General features: G+C 34.5%; 1 protein-coding gene across 4 annotated transcripts in view; it reads right to left on the bottom strand.

The window, feature by feature from the left end:
- LOC104376594 (sodium channel protein type 1 subunit alpha) overlaps positions 1–24,166 on the bottom strand; it is a 67,606-nt gene that overhangs the window by 19,679 nt on the left and 23,761 nt on the right. For all 4 annotated transcript variants that reach the window (XM_086615977.1, XM_086615976.1, XM_086615975.1 and 1 more), the window contains exons 12-20: positions 23,333–23,465; positions 22,248–22,486; positions 19,781–19,954; positions 18,840–19,196; positions 17,641–18,123; positions 13,974–14,091; positions 12,127–12,281; positions 8,696–8,869; positions 6,034–6,156 (exon numbers count right to left, since the gene is read on the bottom strand). In XM_086615977.1, coding sequence (XP_086472103.1) covers positions 6,034–6,156; positions 8,696–8,869; positions 12,127–12,281; positions 13,974–14,091; positions 17,641–18,123; positions 18,840–19,196; positions 19,781–19,954; positions 22,248–22,486; positions 23,333–23,465 — 1,956 coding nt within the window. The remainder of the gene's footprint in view (positions 1–6,033; positions 6,157–8,695; positions 8,870–12,126; positions 12,282–13,973; positions 14,092–17,640; positions 18,124–18,839; positions 19,197–19,780; positions 19,955–22,247; positions 22,487–23,332; positions 23,466–24,166) is intronic.

The following is a 24,166-nucleotide window of genomic DNA, read 5'->3' as shown; positions in this document are numbered from 1 at the left end:
ATTCCGACAGCAGTAATGTAGGTGGGAACTTTTATTCAAAGATAATAAAGAAAATTTATCATATTTTTCTAATGTTTAGATCAGGTAGTAAAACATATCTGACAATGCAACCTGGCAGATGAGGACAGAATGAGGGACGGAGAAAGGGAGAAGAGGAAGAGAGATCGCAATAATTCTTTCACTTCCCAATACATACTAACAAGACACCTCAAAACTACATATTTTCTCATTGAGTAGATTGGAAAGGGTACATTGGGAAGAGGCATGCTGCATATGCTTGATGATCAGCTATGAAATGGCTTTAGATTAATTTAGATTTAAATGAAATATTTCTGTGAGAGAAAGTGCAACCTGCTTGACATGATCCAAATAATGATTCTAGGGAGGAACTATGGTGAATCTAAAAATGTATATTCATCCAAGTTATTCAAACTTTCTCTATTTCAATTCATTACTTCTCTCTATTTTATCTTAATGGACTTCTTGTGAGAAACTGTTGCAACTTTGTCCCACAAGGAGAAATCAAGCTGGTCCACCACGTTTGTATGAATGTGTCATCTATAATCCACCAATCATATTTCGCTGTTCCAATATTTACCTCACTGTCAAAAAAAAATCCCAACTCAAACAAAAAAAACCAAACCCAAAATCAAAATCAATACCTCCCCCTGAAAAAAACCTGAAAAAAACCCCCACAAACCTCCCCCAAATCCCTTATATCAAATAAGAGTTTCCCATAAATCAACTTGTGTCTGTTGCCTCCTGTTATCACTGTGCACATCCAAGAAGAGTCTAGCTTTGTCTTTTCTCTCTTCTCACACAAAGTTAGAGGTATCATATGGATTTTGCTTTTAAGAAGTGCATACTAAAAGGACTAGAACATTACCACCTTTTCTACAGTTTCTCTTAATGCCATGTATATATGTATAATTGATTCTTAACTACATGACCTATGATTATGTAAGCCCAGAACTAAATAACATTTAGAAAAATGTTTAGTAAAGTTAATTTAACATACTGTATGATGAAATATAATAATTATCTGCCAAGCAATAAATCATATAGCTGTGTTTGTTTGAAAGAGTTGGTAAATATTGTAAATAAACATCAGCATGAAAGCAGATTACTTGATATGGGAACAATATCTTTGTATTTCACCAGATGCGGTGAAAAAAACCCAACTTGTTGCTCTTCCTGTTGCATAAATTAAATGTTATTGACCTTTATTTGTTCTTTAACATTTTTAATTAAAATGTAAACTATATTATGTATCTCATTCAAATTTCATTACATTTTGATCCTAAGAATTTTCTTCAAGATATGACAAACACAAATCAAGACAAAAATCATTATCAGTTTCAAGTGCATAAGAAACTCCTTCAAAGTTATCCTCTAATTGTAGAATTACAGGCTAAGAAAAATCTCAAAATACTGATATTTCCTGTATGATTTAGGAACGTTTATGCAGAGTCTTCTTACATTGAAGTTTTTAAATCTTTTAATTGTCTTTCAGGAGACATAACACTTCTAACAGACTTTCCTTAAAACTCATAGGTAATGAGTAAGATCACAGTCCTCAAAAAATCCTTCAAGTGCATAATCTTTTAATGCACAAAATGTATTTCTCTATATTTAAGAGAAACTTGCAGAAAATAGTGAATACACTTTCTTGAGAGTGAATACATAGTTCTTAACTGTGAGATAAGATGCTAAATTTACAGTGAATGCTATTTATGTTGATACATCATTTACACTGAACTATAAAAACCCCTGCACTGATGATACACTCCTACAGCTGGTGCTTGCAAGGGCTGTAGTCTAAGAACTGGATTTCTAAGGATCTGATAGTGAATGCAAATTTTTTGTATCACTGGCATGTCTCCTGCAGGACATTTCTAAACTCCAAGAAAGATACTACAAAAATAATACTTTTACTGGCATTTTATAAACATTAGAAAAACTAGTTTCCAACACAGGCCAAAGAAAAGTGAATTCAGATTCCGAGAAAGGATGATATATGTTCTATGATGTGTCATGTTATCTATATACACTTGGAGTGATTTACTTTATGTAACATATAGGAGTTTAAAAATTATTCAAAAATTTAAACTGAAATTACATAAATATCTATAGTTGTGATTGTTCAGATCATAGTGTTTTGGTGTGTGCTTAATGTATTACAAATAATGTTCAAAACTTTCTCTGAGATATTTTTGAATGCATGTACCTATAAATTGAGTAACAGTGTAAAGCAGAGATCTTTCCAAAACAATGTAAAAGCTAGATTCAAATTTTTAAAGAAAGCCATTTTTTATCTCGGTTAAAAAAGCATCTAAAAATCTAAAAAATAGCTGAGGTACCCTTCTCCTGCAAAAAGAACTCATATAACACTAAATAACAATACTGATTTTCTTAAAAGTTTTCATGTTATTTCCGTAGCAACAGAAATTTCAAAGGATTATTTCTAAAGATTTGAAGCAATTAAGAAGGGGGTGTAGGGTGAATATATATAATCTAGTTTTGCTGTTACTGGGATTCTCAAATGAGATGGTCTCTCCTTCTAATCCTAAATATACAATGTAGTGATCAGTCACACTGAAATCATTAAGGGTAGAAAAGGGGGAAATACTGTACCCATAATACAGAGAAGGGGAGGAACCAGTGGTCCACCCCATCCAAGCTGAAGAAAGGTTATCCTATATGAAATAGAAATATATAGCCTGTTATTAGTTGTGAATCTGTAATGACAGACACTTGATGTTATGTTTTATAACTTAATCATATGAGAAATGTTTCTTTCCTACTAATGATGTTTGGAATACTGTTGAAAATGCCTCATTATCACTTTCCTAGTGAGGGAATCTAAGGAATAGCCATTGAATTTTAGGGGATATTTAAGACATCAAATACTCTAATTTAGTTTTACAAGTTATGAAATTGGACTGGAAATTTGAAATACAGTAAATGTTTAAAGCCATCAGCCAGAAATATGCATAAGGCATGCAAAACTGAAAGTGCAAGTGGATTTCAGATTGTTTGCTGCCTTCTACTATTTCTCTAATAAATAAATCAAGCACGGCATGACATGCTTTCTTTTGTGAAATTAGAAACAAACACATGCTTTATTGTCACTTAATTCTCTAACTCAGCAAAGCAATGTATACCCAATATTCTACATTTACAAGTAGCATACCAATTCAGAACTAGCGCAAAAGCATTATATTGCAAGTACTAAAAAGCTAAACAAAAAGCTGTGGGTATATTCAAATCTCAGTTTGCAGATACTTCTGCTCAGTATGTACACTAATTGAGATAAGAATATAAACCTTAAGACAGAAATTTAAATTAAATTAAAGCAATTCTTTACTTTGCCTTCCAGCATTTAGGTGGAGTCATTTTTTGAGATTCACTATAGAAAGTACTAGCATTTCTCAGAATTCAGTATACTAGAAAATATTTTAAATGCTTTTAATATAGAAAAATTCACTTCTGTGCTCAAGGCAAGCACAAGCTATGGACGACTTGCAGTCTGTTTTGGTGCAAGTGATTCATATATCTTATATTCACTTTGGAAAGAGAATTTATCCCATTTATGAAACAGCATAATTACAAAATTAAGTTGTAAGTACAGAGTATAACCATAGACTTACAAGGATGTAACTTGAAAAGTGAAGTATGTTTCATATTTAGGGATAACAAAATAGTTATTAGTATTTACTGTATGTAAAATGCTGTATTTTTCCAATTCACCAAAGTGGTGAACTTATTTAAGAAAAAGATTGATTTAAAGTAGCTGAGAACTTAGCAGATTGTTTTACAAAATGACACAGAACTTTTTACATACAGAGACTTTTGTGATCTCTTGTATTTTCAAGGCAAAAAGTGCACAGTTTTGAACATGGGGGTAAATATTAAAATTATAAATACATGCTGAATAAAAACTCAGCTTTGTTTGTCACAGCTCAGTGTAGGTATAGGCAATATAAGAAAGCAAAGAGGGTTGATAAAGTTTTACTTTCTGTTGGCAGATAAAATAATCTGGTTTATGGATTTTTATGCGATGAACTCAGTTTCTGAGAAGACTGTAATTTGACTATAGTCTTATCATGAGCTGGTCAATTATTTGTTATTTGAATCTTTTTACTGTTCGTGAGTCATTCATAAAGTAATGCTACTGTCTGTCAATAAGCTGTTGTGAATACTTGCCAAGTGCTTTGGAGAAAAATATTTTCAAAAGTACATGTAAGCAATAGTAAAGATAAGGCCTATATAGTTGGCCAGTCAAATTTGCTAAGTGACTGGAATCAGGTACTTCATTGATTATCGTTAATATTGGAGGACAGAGCTGAATTTTTTTTTGCTTTTCCAGGCTTTTCTGTGATTCCTACACAATAAGTTGCTCGTGAATTATTCGTGTTGTGTATCTGAAATTCTATCATATGATTGGGCTTCTGGCATAGTTTCATAGTTACTCAGTGAGAAATAAGGGAAAGCAGTAAATAGATTTCAAACAACAGGTACTTTTCTTTGAGCATGATTATCTTAAATGTGTTAAGTTTAAAATTTATGAAGGCAATCATGCAAGGATACAGAAGAATGGAATAAAACATTTGGCAATCAATTTTGACATTGTCATTCTAGAAATGATCTGGTTTTTTTTCAACGTCATCTAAAGAGTTGCATTTCTTGTCCCTATGTAACTTCTGTACTGGTCTCCCAGTCCTCCTGCAGCTGACCAGAACATTATTAAAAAAGTAAAGCTGACAGTAATTGCCCAACATTTCTCTGCACAAAAGTCACATTTATCTGAATGTTCATGAACAGTAAGTATAAAGAAAGACAAAGAGAAAATGGCTAAATCAAATGGTTACTCCGAACTTAAATGAAAATTCGTACATTCTCTAGTACTTGACCAGCTCTTACCCTGCTGAATATCAATTCATGAATTCCAAATGATGAGAAAACTGTTAAATGTCAATTTGGTATGTGAAACTTAAATTTAGTAATCTAGTAATCATTGGTTAGCAATATTTTTTTCTGATGCATTCTGAAGTAGAGATATGTAGCCTGATGAGTACAATTTAAGGAACAGAATTCTAAGCCTCAATTTGACTTGATTAAGCTTAGATTTGTGTCTAAAGGTTGTTCAGTCAGTATATGCCAGGCTATTCCACTGGTTTATAATTGACTTGAAATTCATTAGCGCATTGTTTCCTCTTATGAAGTAGCAAAAAGCATTCTCTTAAAACATATTTCAATGACATGCATATAGAGTTAGTTTGTATTCAGTGGCTTCAAGAAACAGAAGGTATAAACAAATGAAAAAATAAGTTAAAATGCTTTCTTTAGTGAGATGAATAGTAAGCAGGGCCTTTAAATTACTCAGAATAAGTAAAAAATAACCTTATATACATTGTATTAAATATTGAATAGAAATTTGTTGAAATAAGAAAAGCATTTACCTTAGAAAAAGAATAATTTCAAAGAGAAATCAAATAAATTGATTTGTTTTTAAAATCAGCCAAACTCAGAAATAGATTTAAACCACTAGTGGGTATGAATATATTTGTAGTATCACCTAGTAAAATTCAGTGGGGTTAGACCAAAGGTAATTTATAAAATTTGAAGAAAAAGGAAGGATTTCAACTGGTAAACAGAAAATATCTTCATTAACTAATGCTAAATTAGATTCCTGTATAAATATTGTGATATGTTTATCAGTAAAATAGTAATAAAATCTTGTTACATTTTATTGATTATTAAGAGTGTACGTAGTTGGTAATTTCAAAGCCTTATATGGAAAACTCCTGAGATTGGCTAGAAAGTAAAGTAACCTTAATGAATGTAACTTCTATGTGATACTGCGTATGGATTTAGGTGATTCGATGAAGCTTTTTGCTTATCTGTTAGTAAAAGATATGCAATAGATAAAAAGATAGTGCAGCCTTTCTGCATGGACTTGTCATTCCTTATTCTGCATGCATGGATTCTTTCTATGCATGCATAGTTTCAGATTCTTTCGTGTTGTCTTACCCTCATGCCTTCAAATCGTGACAAAGCTCTTAGTGGTCTCAAAGCTCTTAGTGTCCTAAGGGACTTAATGGCACCAAGTTCAGAGTAACCCAATGCATTTGCTGTTAAGCTAACCAAAGAGACCTATATGAAAACAGGAAAGTAAAAATTACTATATTGTACATATTACTTTACATACCATAGATGTGAGATACAAACTTCTTTAGAAGAATCTAATTTTGGACCACTTTCTTCAGGAATAGGAAGTCTTTTAAATAAAAAAAGAAGAAGTAATATGAAAAAAGAGTAGGACAGGTAAATAAACAAAAACATCATAAGCTAACAATATCTGGAAACAGTAATATTTCTGAATTTTGTATTTTACTAGTGATTTGAGGGCATTTAAAACCACAAAACGTAAATTAAATTAATCTCTCCTTTTTACCATTTTAGGTATCACTCTCACTTTTTCTTTGTTTTACAATGCAGTTGGGATCAGCAGTTACAGTTGATAATGCCCATTTGATTGTCCACAACTGAAAGGGAAATGATTGAAGCCTGTTTTGAATTAACAGATGGATCACAGAGAAACATTGCTCCTCTGGAAATTGGTAGAAAGGATTAATTTTTCTATATTGAGTTACACTGACTAATCCTTTTGTCTGATTGCTGAATTTATGCACTCTACAGGCTGACATTAACCTGGATTATACTGTTTCTTAAAGACCTTATAAGAACAGTTCCATACGCAGCAGAACTCCACAGGCCTTTACATAATCTATGTCCATACATTACCTCAGTGAGAAATACCATATTCTCTACATTTGCTATGGCACCTGTCCAAAATATTACCTTCTATTCCTATTTACCATAAATGCTCCTTCATTACACCATTCTATTACCTTAACTATTTATTGGGCCCAAAATAGCCTAATGGTACCATATACTCTTCCATTATAAAGAACAATGCACCAGGTAAAGACAACTCTAGGACAGTGCTCTTTATGAACATATTTAAAATCAAGCATTATATATGAAATCTTTAGCTTTTGAAAATTAATAGCTTTTCTGTACTTGTCAATCCTGAGCTCTAGCAACTCACAAAACTAGGTTCTTCTGAAATCTAAATTTCTTTCTCCAGCACATTCATCATATTACTGAAAACTTTCAAGCTTTCAAGTTGCCACAATCTAAAGCTAAACTAAAAAAAATATCCAGGTGTGTAAATTCAGGATTTAACAATGAACTTATTCAGACACTTGAATATGTGTTAAACCTTCACACAAAGAAGTATCAATTTTTCATGTTCACAAGACAGCTGTTTGGGATATTATCATTTAAATAAGGTCAAATATTAGTGAAAATGAGTTTAGAAAATGAGCAGGTGCTTCTGCTTGCATGCTTCTTCAAGCTTTATTGTCATAGGGGCCACTTAGGTACTCATTTTGAGAAGAATTTAGATACTAAAGAACAAAATTGTTTTCCAAAGAGAGGGTACTTTCTTCATATGTGTACTATGTTTGAACATGGTTATCTGGAGCTGTATATGTAACGTTAAATCCTAGATATATTTAATCCATAATGTATACCAATCAAAAATGTTGTAGGCACCAGTCACACAACAAGACTTGAGAAAATGAACTGCTTTGATTAGCACATATATGCTGGGAAAATATTCAGAAACTGTTGGATTTTTAGCAATTCTTTGGGTCAATAACTGCTTATGAAGTTCACCTTTTACCTATTCAGTGTCTGTTTCTAAGTCATTGAAACCAGGACAGAATGCATCTTAATTTTAAAACTGAGCTTTAATTTTTTTCCTATAACTTTTACCAGAAATTTCTACCCAAAAAATGTAGTGACTGGTTGTGGTTTCGTAGCTATGTAAAACATAGTGTTTCAGTTTCACACACAGAATGTCACAGACTGCAGAAAAAGTATGTGTTTCTGCACATGGGAGGTTTTCTCAAGGGGGTATACTTAGGACATCTTAAATTCTCCACAATTGTATCAATGCACCAGGAAATGGCCTCTCACATTTCACAGCACAGCACAGAAGAGTTATAACCAGGAGATAACCCTTGCAGGAGAGATTATTGAGCCTGGCTGTGAAGACTGCAGGTTCAGTAATATTTATTGGACTTAATACTAAGCAAGCCACACTACTAATGCTACAGAGACATCTTGCATTCTTTGTAAAACCCTAATTCACCCATGTGCTGAAATTTGTGGACATGATGTTTGTTATCTTGCCAGAGGAGTTTTAATTCAGATGTGTCTGATGGACCAGACGCCCATCTAAATGCTGGATGTGACTTAGACCACAGCAGGGGGGAAGGCGCGTCTGAAGGTGAGAAAGAGCAGCCAAGGGCAGAATGGAAGACAGCATGACCTCTTTCAACAGCAGTGTTGGGACAAACTCTTTGACTGCTTGTGGGGCTACCATGTGAGGTTCTTCTGTTAGCAGGAGAACATCCAGTCTTTCTCAACTCTGTGGTATAGGAAGGCAGTGTTGTAAGTATAAAGTGAAAGACAGGGAAATACAGAATTTTTTCCATCTACCTTACTTTTTTAAATTGTAAAATAGTTGGTATGCATAGATATTATGGTTGTAGAGTAAGTAATTAAAAAAAAAACCAAACAGATAAATATAAAAGTAACGCCTAGGAAATATACCACATACATCAACAATCAGGAAGTCCAGCCAGCACCAGGCATTAGTAAAGTATGTTTGATAGCCATAGGCCACCCATTTTAGCAGCATTTCCAGAATGAAGATATAAGTGAAGACCTTGTCAGCATATTCCAGCATGGTCTTGATAGTTTTACGCTGTTCAATATAGATGTCTTCAAAAGCCTGTGAGTAAAAATATTCAAAGATATTTGTTATTCCATTTTGTTGCTGCACACACATCAGGTTTTAACAAAAACAAAACCAAAAAGCTAAGAATCTTTCTTCAAGAAAAGGCTGGGAGTGTCACTTTAATGTTTCCTTTTCTGCTAATTCGGTATATAACTTTTCTTCCCCTATGGAACTACATTTTTCAGCTCACAGGAGGGAGAAGCAGATATTATACACAGCAACCACTTCACTGGTCAGGGATTTTAGTTTATTAATTTATTACTGATGGTGAATTATTCTTATCAGATCATTTTCAGTACTCACAAATAGCATTAATTTTGCAGAGTGGTGTGCCTGAATCAAATTCTACTGAGATCATTTGGTTTGTATGTAGGTAGATACATTTTCAAAATCCAGAGCCACAGCTGTAAAATTTTCAGGACAATGACAATACAACTGACCTTTTCTTTTTAAGTCCTGTGGCTTTTTGAAAATTTTAAATAATAAATTACAAAACAAGTTCTTCCTTTCTTTAAAAAAGTATTACTTTATCTAAATAAAGTATCTTTCTTACTGTATTATTCCTATTTAGGAGATACATACAATTTCTGAGATCCTTGCAAAGTTATTTACACTTTTTTTTGTGTTTTCATTTTTAGTTATTTGAAAAAAACATACAGCTTCTGCTTTTCAGAAATTCTTCCTATCCTCCAAGAAATTTTCCCTTTAATTGCTTTTAAATTTTAATTATGCTATTATTTCTTATGGAGAACCAATGATTTTACTGGATCGAAAGGACTGGAATGATCTGCTAGCTTGCAAAGATTCGGATATTTATTGATGCTAACATTCATTTTCACCCAGCCTGCTTTTGAATCGCTTTACATCTGTCAGTTCAAATGATCAGTGATTATCTAACAATCATTGAATAAACATCTGTGTATGTTCAAGGCCAGGCTGGATGAGGCTTTGAGCAATCTGATGCAGTAGAAGGTGTCCCTGCCCATGGCAGGTGCATGGAACTAGATGATCTTTAAGGTCTCTTCCAACCCAAACTATTCTACGAGTCTATGATCAGTAATTTTGGACACTTAGATCAAGCACTATGGCACCCGAAACTCGTGTGTAATCACTAACAACTTTATCTCACAAAACTGGGAAAAGCCAACACGTATCGTTTCCTTCTTATAGGTGGGAATATAGCAGAGGCCAAGCTAGCAGCACTCCTGGCAGCTCAAAGTGTGGCTGCTCCTTGCCCGAACGCGCCTGTGGCAGAGGACGCAGGCAGCCTGTGGTCTGCCTGTGCCTGCCAGATCTCCTGGCCGTAATGCTAATGAGACTCATCTGGAGCGTGACCTTGGAGTGAACATTGGGATACATTACTGGCAGTTACAAAGAGACCTTTTCACTAACAGAAAGGAAGTTGAAAGCAGAGCAGGGTCTCACATCTCCAGAAGCTTGAGCTAATCCCTGGTTTCTGAAGCATTTTCATAAAATAAGTGTTCTGCGGATGACACACACCTTAGGTTCACAAGCACGAGATGCTAGAACTGTGGGATCTCATCTCAAACTTCCTTTAAATACAGTGATGGAAATTCACCTTCATCAGATCTCTTGCCAGTACTTTTATTTCACTTAAATTCTTGCCACTAAAGGCTTTCTCCCCTTGGTAGCATGAACTATATTTCAATAGTGTAGACATGAGTCTTTGTTATTTTGAGGGTTTTGAATCACCGGGAAGGTGTCACATGGTGTTGAGTAAAAGTTGCTTATTTGATGGTTGTGTTGATATTAGACCAAACAGAACTAATGATAAGTATATTCATAAACTGCTAACCATTAAGGGTATTTTGAAGTGTTGGGAGTGGTCTAAAGAGTTTATAATACAATTCTGCAACACAATTTTGTTTTATGATGTACGAACTTAAGTAATTTACCAAAGGGTAATTGCATCTACCTTGGTAGATGACAGATATAATCCACATTATCTCAGGGCGAGTAGTTTGCCTAAGAAGCTTCAGTTTATTGTGACAACTAGATGACTAGATACACTTAGTGTGTATCTATATATTAGTGTGAAATAACATATTATTGGTCTGTTTTCTTTCTTTTATTGTTATAGATTTATATTGGTTGGCTTCTTTTTATTCTGCCCTCATGTACTTGCTACCTTAAAGTAAATTCATGTTTTTACAGTTATCCCTTTAGGCTACATGAGCATGAGTCAGTAGAAGCTCTATTAGAATCATAGAATCATAGAATGGTTAGGGTTGGAAGGGACCTCAAAGATCATCTAGTTCCAACCCCCCTGCCATGGGCAGGGAAATCCTCCACTACACCAGGTTGCCCAAAGCCTCATCCAACCTGGCCTTGAACACCTCCAGGGATGGGGCATCCACAACCTCTCTGGGCAACCTGTTCCAGTGCCTCACCACCCTCAATGTAAAGAATTTCAGATACAATCCTTTTCATTAAAAAAAAAAAAAAATCATTAAGTACCAAGTTTTTTCCTGCTGCCATGTAACTCCAAGAAGGAAATCTACTAATTTAAGCAGATTTGATTAACAGCTGCAATTATACATCAGCACAATAGCATGAAACATTAGTTAAATCAAAGGAAGTAGTGTAAATTGAAACGAGCTTTAAATTAGCAACTGCCATAAAGTTGACTGAATAGACTCATGAAAATCCAAATGGATCTGACACGCTTACTTATTTATTAGAAGCATAAATAATAAATTCTTTTTCTTAGAAGGGAATAATTAAAAACACACAGTCTTAATCTTTCTCTCTGTTCTAGCACATAACATTTATAAGATTGTATAAGCCAGCTCTGGCTCTTGCAAGGTGTTGTGAGCTGTTGATGCTATTACAGTTACTTCCAAACTCTTTTCATAAGTGACAGTTCTTTTCCCTGAGTTATATTAGTAAACACGTGTAAAACTCGAGAGCAAACTCAAATAACAAAGTTAAATATGTTCTCTTCTTTGCATGTTGTCCCTCTCTCTGCTTCAGGTGTATCACTATCACTTTCACCGAAGGAGTTAAGCTCTCTCTAATGAATTAGACTTAGATCAATTAATCTGTTCTTTTTTTCTACATATTGTTGAGATTTTTTTCTACCATTCTTTCAAAGGCCTGCCTAAAATTTAATCCTGTCATTTGAATTGTGTGTTCTTTCTGGTGGAGAAAACTTAGTTAAAACAATGTTTGAAGAACCAACTTTTCAGAATTTTTGTGAAAAATTGTGACACTGTTCATGTTTTACTCACCAGAGCTCCACTACTGAGGAGAATCATAAAGACAATGAAAGTCTCAAACCAGTTGTGTTCGACAATCTTGAAGCAGGTTTTTCTAAGGTTCCACCACTGCTTTCCTCTCCCTTCTTCTATGCTTACTTGGCAGCACTTGAACCTTCGTACACAGCCTTTAAAACAGTGTATGTATTGAGGAGGAAAAAAAAAAAAGATGTTTTGTTGAATTGCATTAATTTTGGTTATGCATTCTATTAATAATACAATGCTACCTTTCCAGAAGCTATGTTATTTAGTAAAAAACGAATATATTTTCACCTAGATAATAATCTTTTTCTCCAAAGAAAAAAAAATTAACACTGAGACAACTGGAATTTACAATTCAATCAACAAGCGAGAAGAAAGTATTCCTCATTCATCGAGAACTAAGTGCTCAATACAGTGCACACAAAAAGATAAAAGACTATGGAACATGAAGCCAAATTATGACATGCAAAGTATGAGTAAAATTAAACAAACTCATCCAAATGGATAGTAGGTTTATGTAGTAAAACATGGGCAAGTGTTATTAAATTGTACTTTCTTTTATTTGGGATACTAAATTCGGACAATGTTGCATTTATTGTATGAATAATTTCCAAGACTCCTGTCTGAGTTCTGAGCTTTTGAGTACCAGCTAACTTCTGTAACTTGTGCCCTTAATTTATTTAAGCTTTTACGATTTAGCTGCAGTCTAGATTTTGTGTCTTCTTTCATTTAGATAAAAAAATAATAACAATAATGTGTTTTTTTTTTTCCAAATCCAAGACTGTTACAGTACTACTTCTTACTAGTTCCATGTAAATTTCCAGAGAAACGTCTGTTATCATGTCCAGAAATAACCCAACCCCAGCACTGACAGTAGCATTTATTTTCCAAACTCTAAATCTAACTTTTGCTTACAAATATCAAAAATGGTATTTGTATCCTTACATTACTGCTTTAAACCTATTCCTTTCCCTATCTCCTTTACATGCACACATCCGTAAGGTTTCTCACAAGGAAATGCCTTTGCAAATGAAGTTTATGACCAGATTCTTGTTTTATTGAGCTGTATAAAAAGGCCAATAGAAGGAAGCATGAAAGATGGATGACTCCAGCAGGTGAGACTTGCACCAGGTGGTACATAAAGGCTCTTTCTTCTTTTTGCCAATTTCTGGAAAGTTCATTTAGCATTTTCCATAAAACCATCCAGGTGCAGTTGTTATTTACCACTCAACAGCTGTTTTAGTAATGTATACTTTATAAAGCACTTTGATAGATACCTATGAAGAGTTTTATAAAATAGTGTGTTATTTTATTATCTAGGAGACTATAACTAAAATCAGAAAGTACAGTAGTTCGTACTAAAATAAAAACTTCATTTTTTTCTTATTTTAGAAATAATGATAAATTTATGATAAAATGTTTCCTTAATTAGTTATATGATACATAATATAATTGTGGTATCAGTATCTATATGGTAAATTATGGTCTAAAAGTACTACCTCTAACAATCATAGTTTTGATTATTAGAGGTAGTACTTTTAGAAGTATAATCATAGTTTTGATTATTAGAGGTAGTACTTTTAGAAGCATAATCATAGTTTTGATTATTAGAGGTAGTACTTTTAGAAGCATAATCATAGTTTTGATTATTAGAGGTAGTACTTTTAGACCATAATTTACCATATAGATACTGATACCACAATTATATTATGTATCATATAACTATGAACAAAACTGAACAAAAGAGCAATCAATACATAAATATTAATACTTAGTTTAAATAGATAATTATTCCATATTTCATGAATAAGTATTATTAGCGTTTTTGTTCCAAACACCTTCTGTGAAGCAGGCTTCTGGCTCCTGGGCTTCTTCAGGTTCAGCCTCTGGTTGCTCTTCTGCAGGAAGTCCAATATCGACTGTGCTGCCTTCGGATGAACTAGACAAATCTAACTTCTGAAAAGGAAAAAAAATCCAAAGCCTCACAAATACACAGCAAATATTTTTAAGGCAAATATTAGTTGTTCTCTGACTAAGTAAATAATTCTGGCATGTTTTTGAATGTTCTAATATTCAACATAAGTAAATTTCTGACAAACGTGAAATTTGTACAATCTTTGATTTTCCTTCTGCATTGTGTGGATCCACTAACTGGAAGGTGCATCAGTGATAGATAATGCTTTAAACAAAATTCTGCTTTATACTAAAAAATATGAATGATGATGCTAAGCATGCAAAGATTTATGACCACAACTAGCCATAAGTGGCAATAATCTCTTGACCTACATAGAAATAATGAAGCTTAAAACTATATGCAGCAATCTGTAGCATCTACTGAAAAGCAGGTAAGAGCCTAAATATAACTATGTAAATGAGGTGGGAGCTCAGAGGAATGAGGGGAAAAAAGCACTGATCAGCAGAGAAGGCTACACTTTAGAGATCAGCAAGTCCAGATTAAAATTGCTGAAAGTCTAGCTCAGAATGCATATTAAAAAAAAGCTGCATATAGTAAGGCTGAGGTAGATTAAAGATGGCCTGTAAAGCATCAGATTGTGTTTCATAACCTAATCAAATTTCCAATAACGTGATCAGTGTTATTATTGTCAGCTACTTTTTGCACACTAAAATTAAGCTCGTTGAAATTAACAATATAATTTATAATTTGAAGATGATTAGTTTTGTTGCCGAAAAGAGTACTCAGCTGAAAAACAAAGCAAAACAAAATAAACCAAACAATGCCCCTCCCAGAAATGCCCCACTTTGAGAGCTGGCCCCACCAGCAAAGAAGGGTTCTGGCCAGCACTGTAAAACTGCAGGGATGGTGCTGAAAAACTCAATCTAGTCTGAAGCCAGCTGGAACTCGCCTGTTGGTGCCCTCTGGCCTGAGAAGCGGAGAGTCCGTACAGCCTTTTCTAAGTGGTCTTTCTTGAAACACTCAGCTAATTCAAAGGCTCTGCTGTTCGGGTGTTTATCATTTCTTTTCTACAGTCCCGTTATACTGACAGTCAATATAAAATAAGGAGTTGGACTCAGATCCAAAACAGCACTGCTGGATGTATTTTCCACAGAAAACTATATAACAGAGCTGCTCTTCCATAAGCTTCCGGGGGAAGTCAGAAATGTCATAGCACTTGTTCAATGGGATAAAAGGTAAGCCTGGTCCTACAGGTAACAACACATTGACAGAAAGCTTTCCTAAGCTGAATCTATTCCCCATTTATCAGTCATAAACCAGCTTGTGTCACTCCATTTGAATGCCTGCTCTATGATGGGCTGGAAGACTGGACTGGACTGGCCAGCATTAAGGTAGTTGCGGGGAGGAAGATGACCAGTGTAATTTTTTTCCAATGGATCTTTGTTAAAATGTTATTTTCTTTAGAAAACATTCGTCCTGCTGGAGTAAGTTCTTAATGTGCTCTAATACGTTCTTATAACCTCTATTGTGACAGCAGTTCAGAAGCTTGAGTCAAGGCCAAATTATAAGACATTTTGGCTAATATTTAACAGGAAAAGAAATATTAATGCTTCAGATATTAATCAGGAACGGGAACAACGCTGTCTCTGAAAGAGTTGCCATAGGGAGAGGCTGTTTTGTACAGGTCTCCCTTCTTGGAGGAGGATCCAAAGGATGCACTTAGCTTAACACTTGATTTTTGTAGAGAACACTAGAGGGCTTGTGCAGACTGAAGTGACGGCAGTACAGAATTCAGCTAGCCTGAAATTAGGTGTCTGAAGTACTGTTAGCAATACAACAGCAGCAGGGGAAGATAAGCTATCCCACAAACAAACTGGATTGCTACCAGAATGGAAACTAGCTAGTTTAAGACTGAGGTTCCTCAAGTTAGAACATTAATTTTGTTAAATGTCTGGAAAGATAATTTTCTGATTCAACGAAAATGTTGACAAAGTAAGGCACTGAGGGTGTGGTTGTTTTGCAAATTATGTTATCAAATAAATTTAAATTATTTTGTTAAAATAGTCACAGATGAAAAGTCATGTAAAGGAACAGTTATAGCCTTAACATGTTTTTTAAAAATTCAGTTCTCAACAAGGTTTTATGTCTATAGCCTGCTTTGGCATTCCCTTAGCAACATGAGATATTTTTGACTGTTGACACTACGTTTCAGTTTAAACAACTAAGTGAATTTGAAGTATTTGGAAGAGTCTATGGTTAAATCTTGTTTTTATGGGAATCTAGCTCTATAAAAGCTGACAATTTTAAAATCTAAAAGAAGTCCAGTGTCTAAAAAATACACAAACTATCTCTATGTTTTCTGGTTTATACCTGCTCACAAAAAAAATCCCATAAAGGAGGATTTTTTGAGTGGTAGAGAGAAGATATGCGTCGTTCTTCATGAGACCCTTGTTACAGGACACAAATAAAAGTTTCTGATGGAATAAGACTGTAACTAAGGCACTGCCCTACCCTGCCCTACCAGTTGTTGCAACTACCGTATGGACCGTAAACAGTTCTTGTGTATTAGTTTGGTCTCCTATTGCCTGGTCACTTATCTCATCTTGGAGACTATAATTTTTAACCTTTTCTCACACTTGTGTTCATCAAGAATTAAACCGTCCTTTATAAACTCATTTATCATAGAATCAGAATCATAGAATGGTTTAGGTCGGAAGGGACCTTAAAGATCATCTACTTCCAACCCCACTGCCATAAGCAGGGACACCTTCCACTAGATCAGGTTGCTCAAAGCCTCATCCAACCTGGCCTTGAACACTTCCAGGGATGGGGCATCCACTACTTCTCTGGGCAACCTGTTCCTGTGTTTCACCACCGTCAGAGGGAAAAATTTCTTCTTTAGATCTAATCTAAATATACCCTTTCTTCTTAAAGCCATTGCCCTTGTCCTATCACTACACGCCCTTGTAAAAAGTCCCTCTCCAGCTTTCCTGTAGGCCTCCTTTAGGTACTAATGGAAGGCTACTACAAGATCTCCCCAGAGCCTTCTCTTCTCCAGGCTGAGCAACCTGAACTCTCTCAGCCTGTCTTCATAGCAGAGGTGCTCCAGCCCTCAAATCATCTTTGTGGCCCTCCTCTGGACCTGTTCGAACTGGTTCATGTCCTTCTTATGTTGGGGTCCCCAGAGCTGAACGCAGTACTCCAGGTGGGGGTCTCACCAGAAAGGAGTAGAGGGGGAGAATCACCTCCCTTGACCTGCTGGCCATGTTTCTTTTGATGCAGCCCAGGATACAGGTGGCTTTCTGGGCTGCCAGTGCACATTACCAGCTCATGTAGAGCCTCTCATCCACCAACACTCCCAAGTCCTTCTCCTCAGGGCTGCTCTCAATCCATTCTCCACTCAGCCTGTACTTGTGCTTGGGATTGCTCTGACCCCTGTGCAGGACCTTGTACTTGGCCTTATGCCTGTATGCCCATGTACAAAGAAGTTTCAAAATAATGAATGATCAAGAACTGAATACATTGTCTTATGCTGAAAAAAAGAAAAATACTCAAAAGATGAGAGAGAATAGCACAAAATATCTAAATACCTCTTTGCTTTCTTCCAGGTCTGATTCACTACTAAATTCCTCTGTGTTTAGATTTTCAAAGTCGGATTCACCCACAGCAATGGGCACTGTCACAGTGAGGCTTGGATTGTTTATGAATGACATGTAATCACTTTCGTCAATTATGTATTTTTCCACACTGCTACCTGTTCCTATGCCACTAGTTGTTCCATTCGCATCTTTAATATAGTCATGGTCCTTGCTTAGTTCCACGGTTGTATGGTTAGAAATACAGCTATTTTTGTTGTTCAGGTCTTCAAGCGGTTTGATTTCATCTAAAGCTTTTTGTTTTTTAACAAAAGCTTTTTGGATGAACTCCCGTGCTTTCCTTTTCACATAATCTATGCCCTTCTGCATTCTTGCTACAGCAATTTGGAGATTATTCATTTCATTGTCATCATCTGTCACGGCAAGGTTGTCTGCACTAAATGAGCTCAAAAGCAAGGCCAAAAATAGGTTCAGTACCTGCAGGAAGATAAAAAAAAAAAAGGACATTCTAGACTTTATGCTAACAAAACCCATTTATTTTATTAAAAATTGTCATATTAGTGACACCCAAGACTGAAATCTCAATAATTCACCATAAACAAAGAAAAGCATCCTCAAAACTTTTTCTCTTCTCCATAAAAAATGGAGTTTTTCAAATTTTGCTTAGGTCCTATTCAGTATTCAATGAGATTCCTACAACTGATTAATATCTGTGAATGTGTCTTTAAATCCCCACAGTATACAAATATTTTGATGCAAAATCTTATAATCTAAAAATAGAGATAACAAATTTGCTATTCAGCATCATTAATTTTAAGTTTAATTTATCCCATCACACAGAAGAAAGTAGATTATTTAGGTGACTAATCATATGGGATAAATAATAAAAAAATCCACAGCAAATGGTTTATAAAGAGTCCATAAACTAAAATTATTTGAAGCACAAAATATTTACGAGGAGCCAAACGACAAATTAAGAATGTGACTAAGTGCTCACTCTAACATTCTTAGGATTTTGATATTGCAGAATACTTTGTTCTCAATCCAAAAAAGCTCTTAAGCTTAACTTTAAGCATCACTTGAATCCACCTGCTTAAGTGCTTCGTTGAAGCAGAGCCAGAGCACTTATTTCACTTCAGGATTGAGCCTATTCTATTGTCAAATAACTTTTTGCTAATGTTTTGATTACATACCACTAGGTTTCCAATCACCATGACCATCATGAAGACCGTAAGGCACATGGCTTGGCCAGCAACCTCCATGCAGTCCCACATTGTTTCTATCCATTCTCCACACAACACTCGAAATACAATCAAAAAAGAGTGAAAAAAATCTTGCATGTGCCAGCGTGGAAGTTCACAGTCACTTGCGATTTTGCAGACGCATTCCTTGTAGTTTTTCCCAAACAGCTGCATCCCAACCACAGCGAAAATGAAGACAATGATGGCCAGTACCAGGGTTAGATTACCCAGAGCTCCCACAGAGTTACCAATAATTTTTATCAGCATATTTAGTGTTGGCCAAGATTTTGCTAATTTGAAAACTCGTAACTGGAAGAAAAGAAAAATATTGTTAGGACAATCAGAAAGAAAGACACAAAGATATTTTAAAGTTAATTTGTGGAAGGATATTACTGCAAAAGTCCTCTGAGTATGACTGCTCAGAGGATATCCTCTCATCTAAAAGCATGAAGATGAAAGGTTCAATCGACAAAATTTTGTGAAGTTAGAGCTTGATATCCTCAAAGGATAGTTTTACTGACGGCCAAAGAAACTACAGTTGTATTAGACAGAATTTAAAATCTAGGGTCCATCTGTTAAAATCGTCTCAGCCACTTTTCTACCAGTATTTGTAGAACAGATCTATTCCTGTGATGCCAATCAGAGCACAACACATCTAAGTGTGTCCGTTTGTTTCTGTACAGCAGGATGTTTAAAGTGTTTATATATAATAAATAAATTGGAAATAGGCCCAGGGCACCCATTGCTATTACCCACAAGTAATAAGGATTTGTACTAATGAAAGAGACATCGGGATCAGTATCATGGCAAATATCAAGTAAATTTTTAAGGAAAAAAATATATTATTTTAATGAAGCCCAATTGAAAAATTAGTGCAATGGATGTATATTTACCAATCTGAATGATCGAAGAACTGAGAGTCCTTCCACATCTGCAAGACCAAGCTCAACCAAGCTAAGGGTTACAATAAACCCATCAAAAATATTCCAGCCTTCCTGGAAATAATAGTAAGGATCCATCGCAATTATCTTGAGAAACATTTCTGCTGTGAAGATTCCAGTGAAGACCTGATTTCAAAATGCAGTTTGTTATTTCATTGTGAGACATAATATTACAGATTTAGCTCTTGCTAGGTTTTTAATTCAAGCTACTTATCTGAAATGTCTTATCCAAAACTGATACTTAAAAACAGTTCAGTGGACGGTACTGATTTATTATGCCCACCTTCCCTGAAAAAGTGCCATACAAACCAAGTAATTTTTTCAATTAATTGTATTTTATACTAAAGAAATTACATAAACTTCTGTTTTATAACATTTATAATCCAATTGCAACTCTATCAGGATATGGACTTTCTCATGTACTGTACAAACAATATCCTAAATTTGATTTTCACAACATAAAACAGAATGCTTTCCAAAAATTACATGGTACAACATCCTTCTTGTTATACTAATTGCATTATACAGCAGTATGAATGAAGCTAAGTCTAAGACTCCAGAGGGGTTGCTCCTTCACTGGTATAACCTGCCATAATCTCATTCAGTTCAACAGAGATTATTTATAACAGGTGGGGATCAACTGAGATAAATAATTTGCTGAAGCTGAGGAACTTCTGCCAGGGTGTTGTCAGTAAATTCATTGAAGTTGATTGACTCAATCACTTTAATATCAGGAATGAAAGAGCATTATCAATGCATTTTAAAGACAATATTGCTGGTAACGGTTTCTCATCATGGATGCTATGCTGAATGAAGTAGGAATCATATTTAAGAGCCACCAAGGCAGTGACCCTGCGTAGCTTTAGAGAAGTCTTAGAAGAATTTCCTGTAGGATAGGAATGTGCTAAGTCACTGTTAAAGGCTGCTTGAGCTCTGGTCTGAAATCCTTTATTTTTTGGCTTTGGTAACTCATTTTCAAGCAAGCTGAACAGAAAATGGGACAGCTAAACAGAATAATCTAACTGGGATAGTTAGGAGATGAACAGGAAGAGTCTGATATGCTCTGCCTAGGAACACCAATGCTCAAGATAGATTTCATTACAGTCTTCAAATACATTCCAGATATAAATACTGGAGAAAGAAAGGTTACTATTTTTTAAGCTACAGGAATCACTGAGGAAGAGGTAGGAATGAATAAATACAGTTTGAAATGCTGACTTAGGTTCCTAACAATTAGGATGGTCAAGTTCTCAAGGAGCTTTAAAGCAGAACTACTGGAGCAGGTGAGCCCTGAAAGCCTCTATGTTGGAGAAGGGGTTTATGTCAGGGAGTCTAAGACTGAAGAGCATGGTGCTTATAGCCAGGTTCTCTTGCACTCCCTTTGTAGTCAGTTGTATGCCAAGATTTATACGGCATTTTCTTGGTTGGAAAACAAACCTATAAAATGCTACAATACAAGATTTTACATTTTACTAGGAAACTGAGATTCAGTTTCCCTTTAATATATGAAAAACAGCTAGGCATTTATCTGTTAATTCTCCCTTCTAAATCCTGTAGTTATTTACATGATCCAAGATATTATTTTCCTCATTACAAAACAAGGATTACTAAAAACCCCATTATAAGAAATCAATTCTTAAAATAAGAGACAAAGTAGGACTGCAGCTGCAGATACTTCTATGTGATCAAAAGTGTCAGTTCAAAAGCATCAGAGCTACAAAAAAATTAACTCCTGAATTCTTTAATAATTTATCTTTTTGAAGTAGAAGGGAGAAAATATAGCTGACAACACAGGGAAAAGTTGTCTTGCTAATTATCTCATGATAAAAAATATAAAAACTTTACGAAAATGTACCATGGGATATTTTTCGTAATTTTACATCAAGTACATAAAGAAAACAACCCATATATCCACATAAAAAGTATTTTACAGAAGAAAATTCTATAAATGCTTTTAAATGGCTCTTTTAGCAATTGTAAACCTCTCCTCAGGAAACAGAGCAATTAAAAATACATTCATAATTTAAAGATTTGTATTGTATTGATTGAAAAAGTAACGCAACGTTTATTTCCATAGTGTCTTTTTCATAGAAGCACTGCATTTCCTGGTTTAGTAGTTAGACAAATCAACTTCTGTTTAAGATGGACTTTACTTAATGTAGCATTGGTGCCATTTTTTAAATTTTTAATTTGGCTTAGCAGAACACTGCAATATATTGATTTTACAGTATCTTAAGTTACATGAGCAAGGGTTGACAGCGATATTTCCAAAAATCTTCTGGAAGCCAATAAATGTTCAATAAATCTACTTCCTAAAAGGTAAAAAAAAAAAAAAAAAAAAGCTGTTTAAAGTCCTTATTTCAGTTATTTCAGACACAATTCCTTCCAAATCATGAACAAAAAAGCCCAGCAGACTTACCAGATTTCCAACTGCAAGTACATTATTGAATTCATCGGTCATTGGATAATGCTCCATAGCCATAAACAGTGTATTTAAAACAATGCAAATTGTAATAGCCAGGTCAACAAATGGGTCCATTACCACTAAGTTGACGATATGTTTTACTTTTAACCAATGTGGACTGCAGTCCCAGATCAAGAAAATATTTGCAAATTTATACCAACACGGTGGGCATTTCTGTCTTGATTCTTCGAGTTCTGTGGAAAAAGAAAGTTCACACAGGTAACTATGTGATTGCTCTAACATTGCTCAATCCTATATGAATTGTAACAATCAAGATGTCAATCTGAACTGGTACTGATTAACCCCCTATAAGCATGTCCGTTACGTTTTTTTATAGGGCTTTTCAAGAATGTCTTTGAAAATTGCTATCAAATATATTTATTTTGTTCAAAGCTTGTCTATCAAGTACAGCTTCTCTGTATTCCAATCACTGTTTTAGTGAGTATCAATTTATGCATCTATTGGTATTATATATTTTATTATTCTTTGATTACACTTCAGCCTGTTCTTCTCACTTACTATGAGTTCTACTATGTAAATATTTTTTATTTTGAAATTTGTGGTGGTTAGTAAAAATTTTCAATATAATTTTAATTCCTAGTTCAAGAAAAAAATATTTTTATCACCTAGAAGAGCCCTTCTTTAAAGAGCAACGGAACAAATGCAACTACTAAAAATACATACATATTTTAACAATGGCTGCATATATTGGAATATTGTTCAGTGGCCTTTTTGTGTCCAGTAAAATAGTTCTAATTAATATGCATAAGCATCCACTCAGTTATGACCATCAAACATAACTCTGTAGTTCTAATGACCACATGAGGTATTATGGTAGCAAAACAATGAGATAGAAATCCTTACTTATGTGATAACCTTAATAAATAAAGAGCTTTGAGTTTACTGATAAATACGTGCTGATTTGTGGGAGAGTATCTGTTAATTAAGCTACTTTAAATCAGTTTTTAAGTTTCAACTCAAATTTTCAGAAGTCCATTGAAAAAACAGGTATTAAATGTGAAGCTATGTGTAGCACACACCTTCCACAGTGTTTGTGAGGATGCTAGCAATACTCATGGCTCTTTCCCTTAAAGCTGGATCTTCCAGGAAGTCCATAGAAACGTGGAAAGAGCTTGATAATCTCTTCCTCATTTCTGTTTCTGTAGCAGTGCCCTATACACAGAACAGTAATAGGTGAGACCATGTTGGAGTCATAAGATAAGCAAATACTACATAGAACCCTGTTATTAATGTCTTGGCTTGGATACGTGCTTCGTGCACTTCAGTTTTTACCATGTCAGACTTTTATTACTTTTTAGTATCTTTTAAATAATTTTAAAAGATATGAGGCAATAGTTACCTATTGTTCAAGACTGAGAGCTTATTTACTTATCTTTTGTATTTTTTTCATTCAAGCTAGGAAAATTGATTTAAAGAAATTGAAAAGGATTGAGTTCAAAATATTGTATAAAATTTTTGCAAATTGTATTTTTTTCCTTGCTCCTGCTTGACAGAATATTTTGGGGTTTGTAACACAAGAGTCTTGTTCCCTAGGTAAACTGTAGCAAGTAAGAAAAGCCTGACTTCCTCATGCTTTCTCATGCTAGTATTTTTTTAGTAATGTGAGTAGATGACTTCGAACTAAGCAAGAAATTTTTTTGAGACATCTTCTCTTACCTTGGATATGGTAAGAGAATGGCAGCAATATGTGCTGTACATATGTTCACACAGAAATTTGTATTTTTGGAAGTATGTATTGAAATGTGATCTTCCAATGAACTATTTATCTACACTGCAGAATTCCACCAGCAATGGATGGAAAAACATATAAGAATGAGAAATAAATGATAATAAAGAATTGACAACTTCCTTAC

The sequence above is a fragment of the Tauraco erythrolophus genome, chromosome 8 (genome assembly GCF_009769465.1).
Source record: "Tauraco erythrolophus isolate bTauEry1 chromosome 8, bTauEry1.pri, whole genome shotgun sequence".
In the NCBI taxonomy this organism is placed as follows: Eukaryota; Metazoa; Chordata; class Aves; order Musophagiformes; family Musophagidae; genus Tauraco; species Tauraco erythrolophus.
This window is presented reverse-complemented; position numbering and strand designations above follow the sequence as displayed.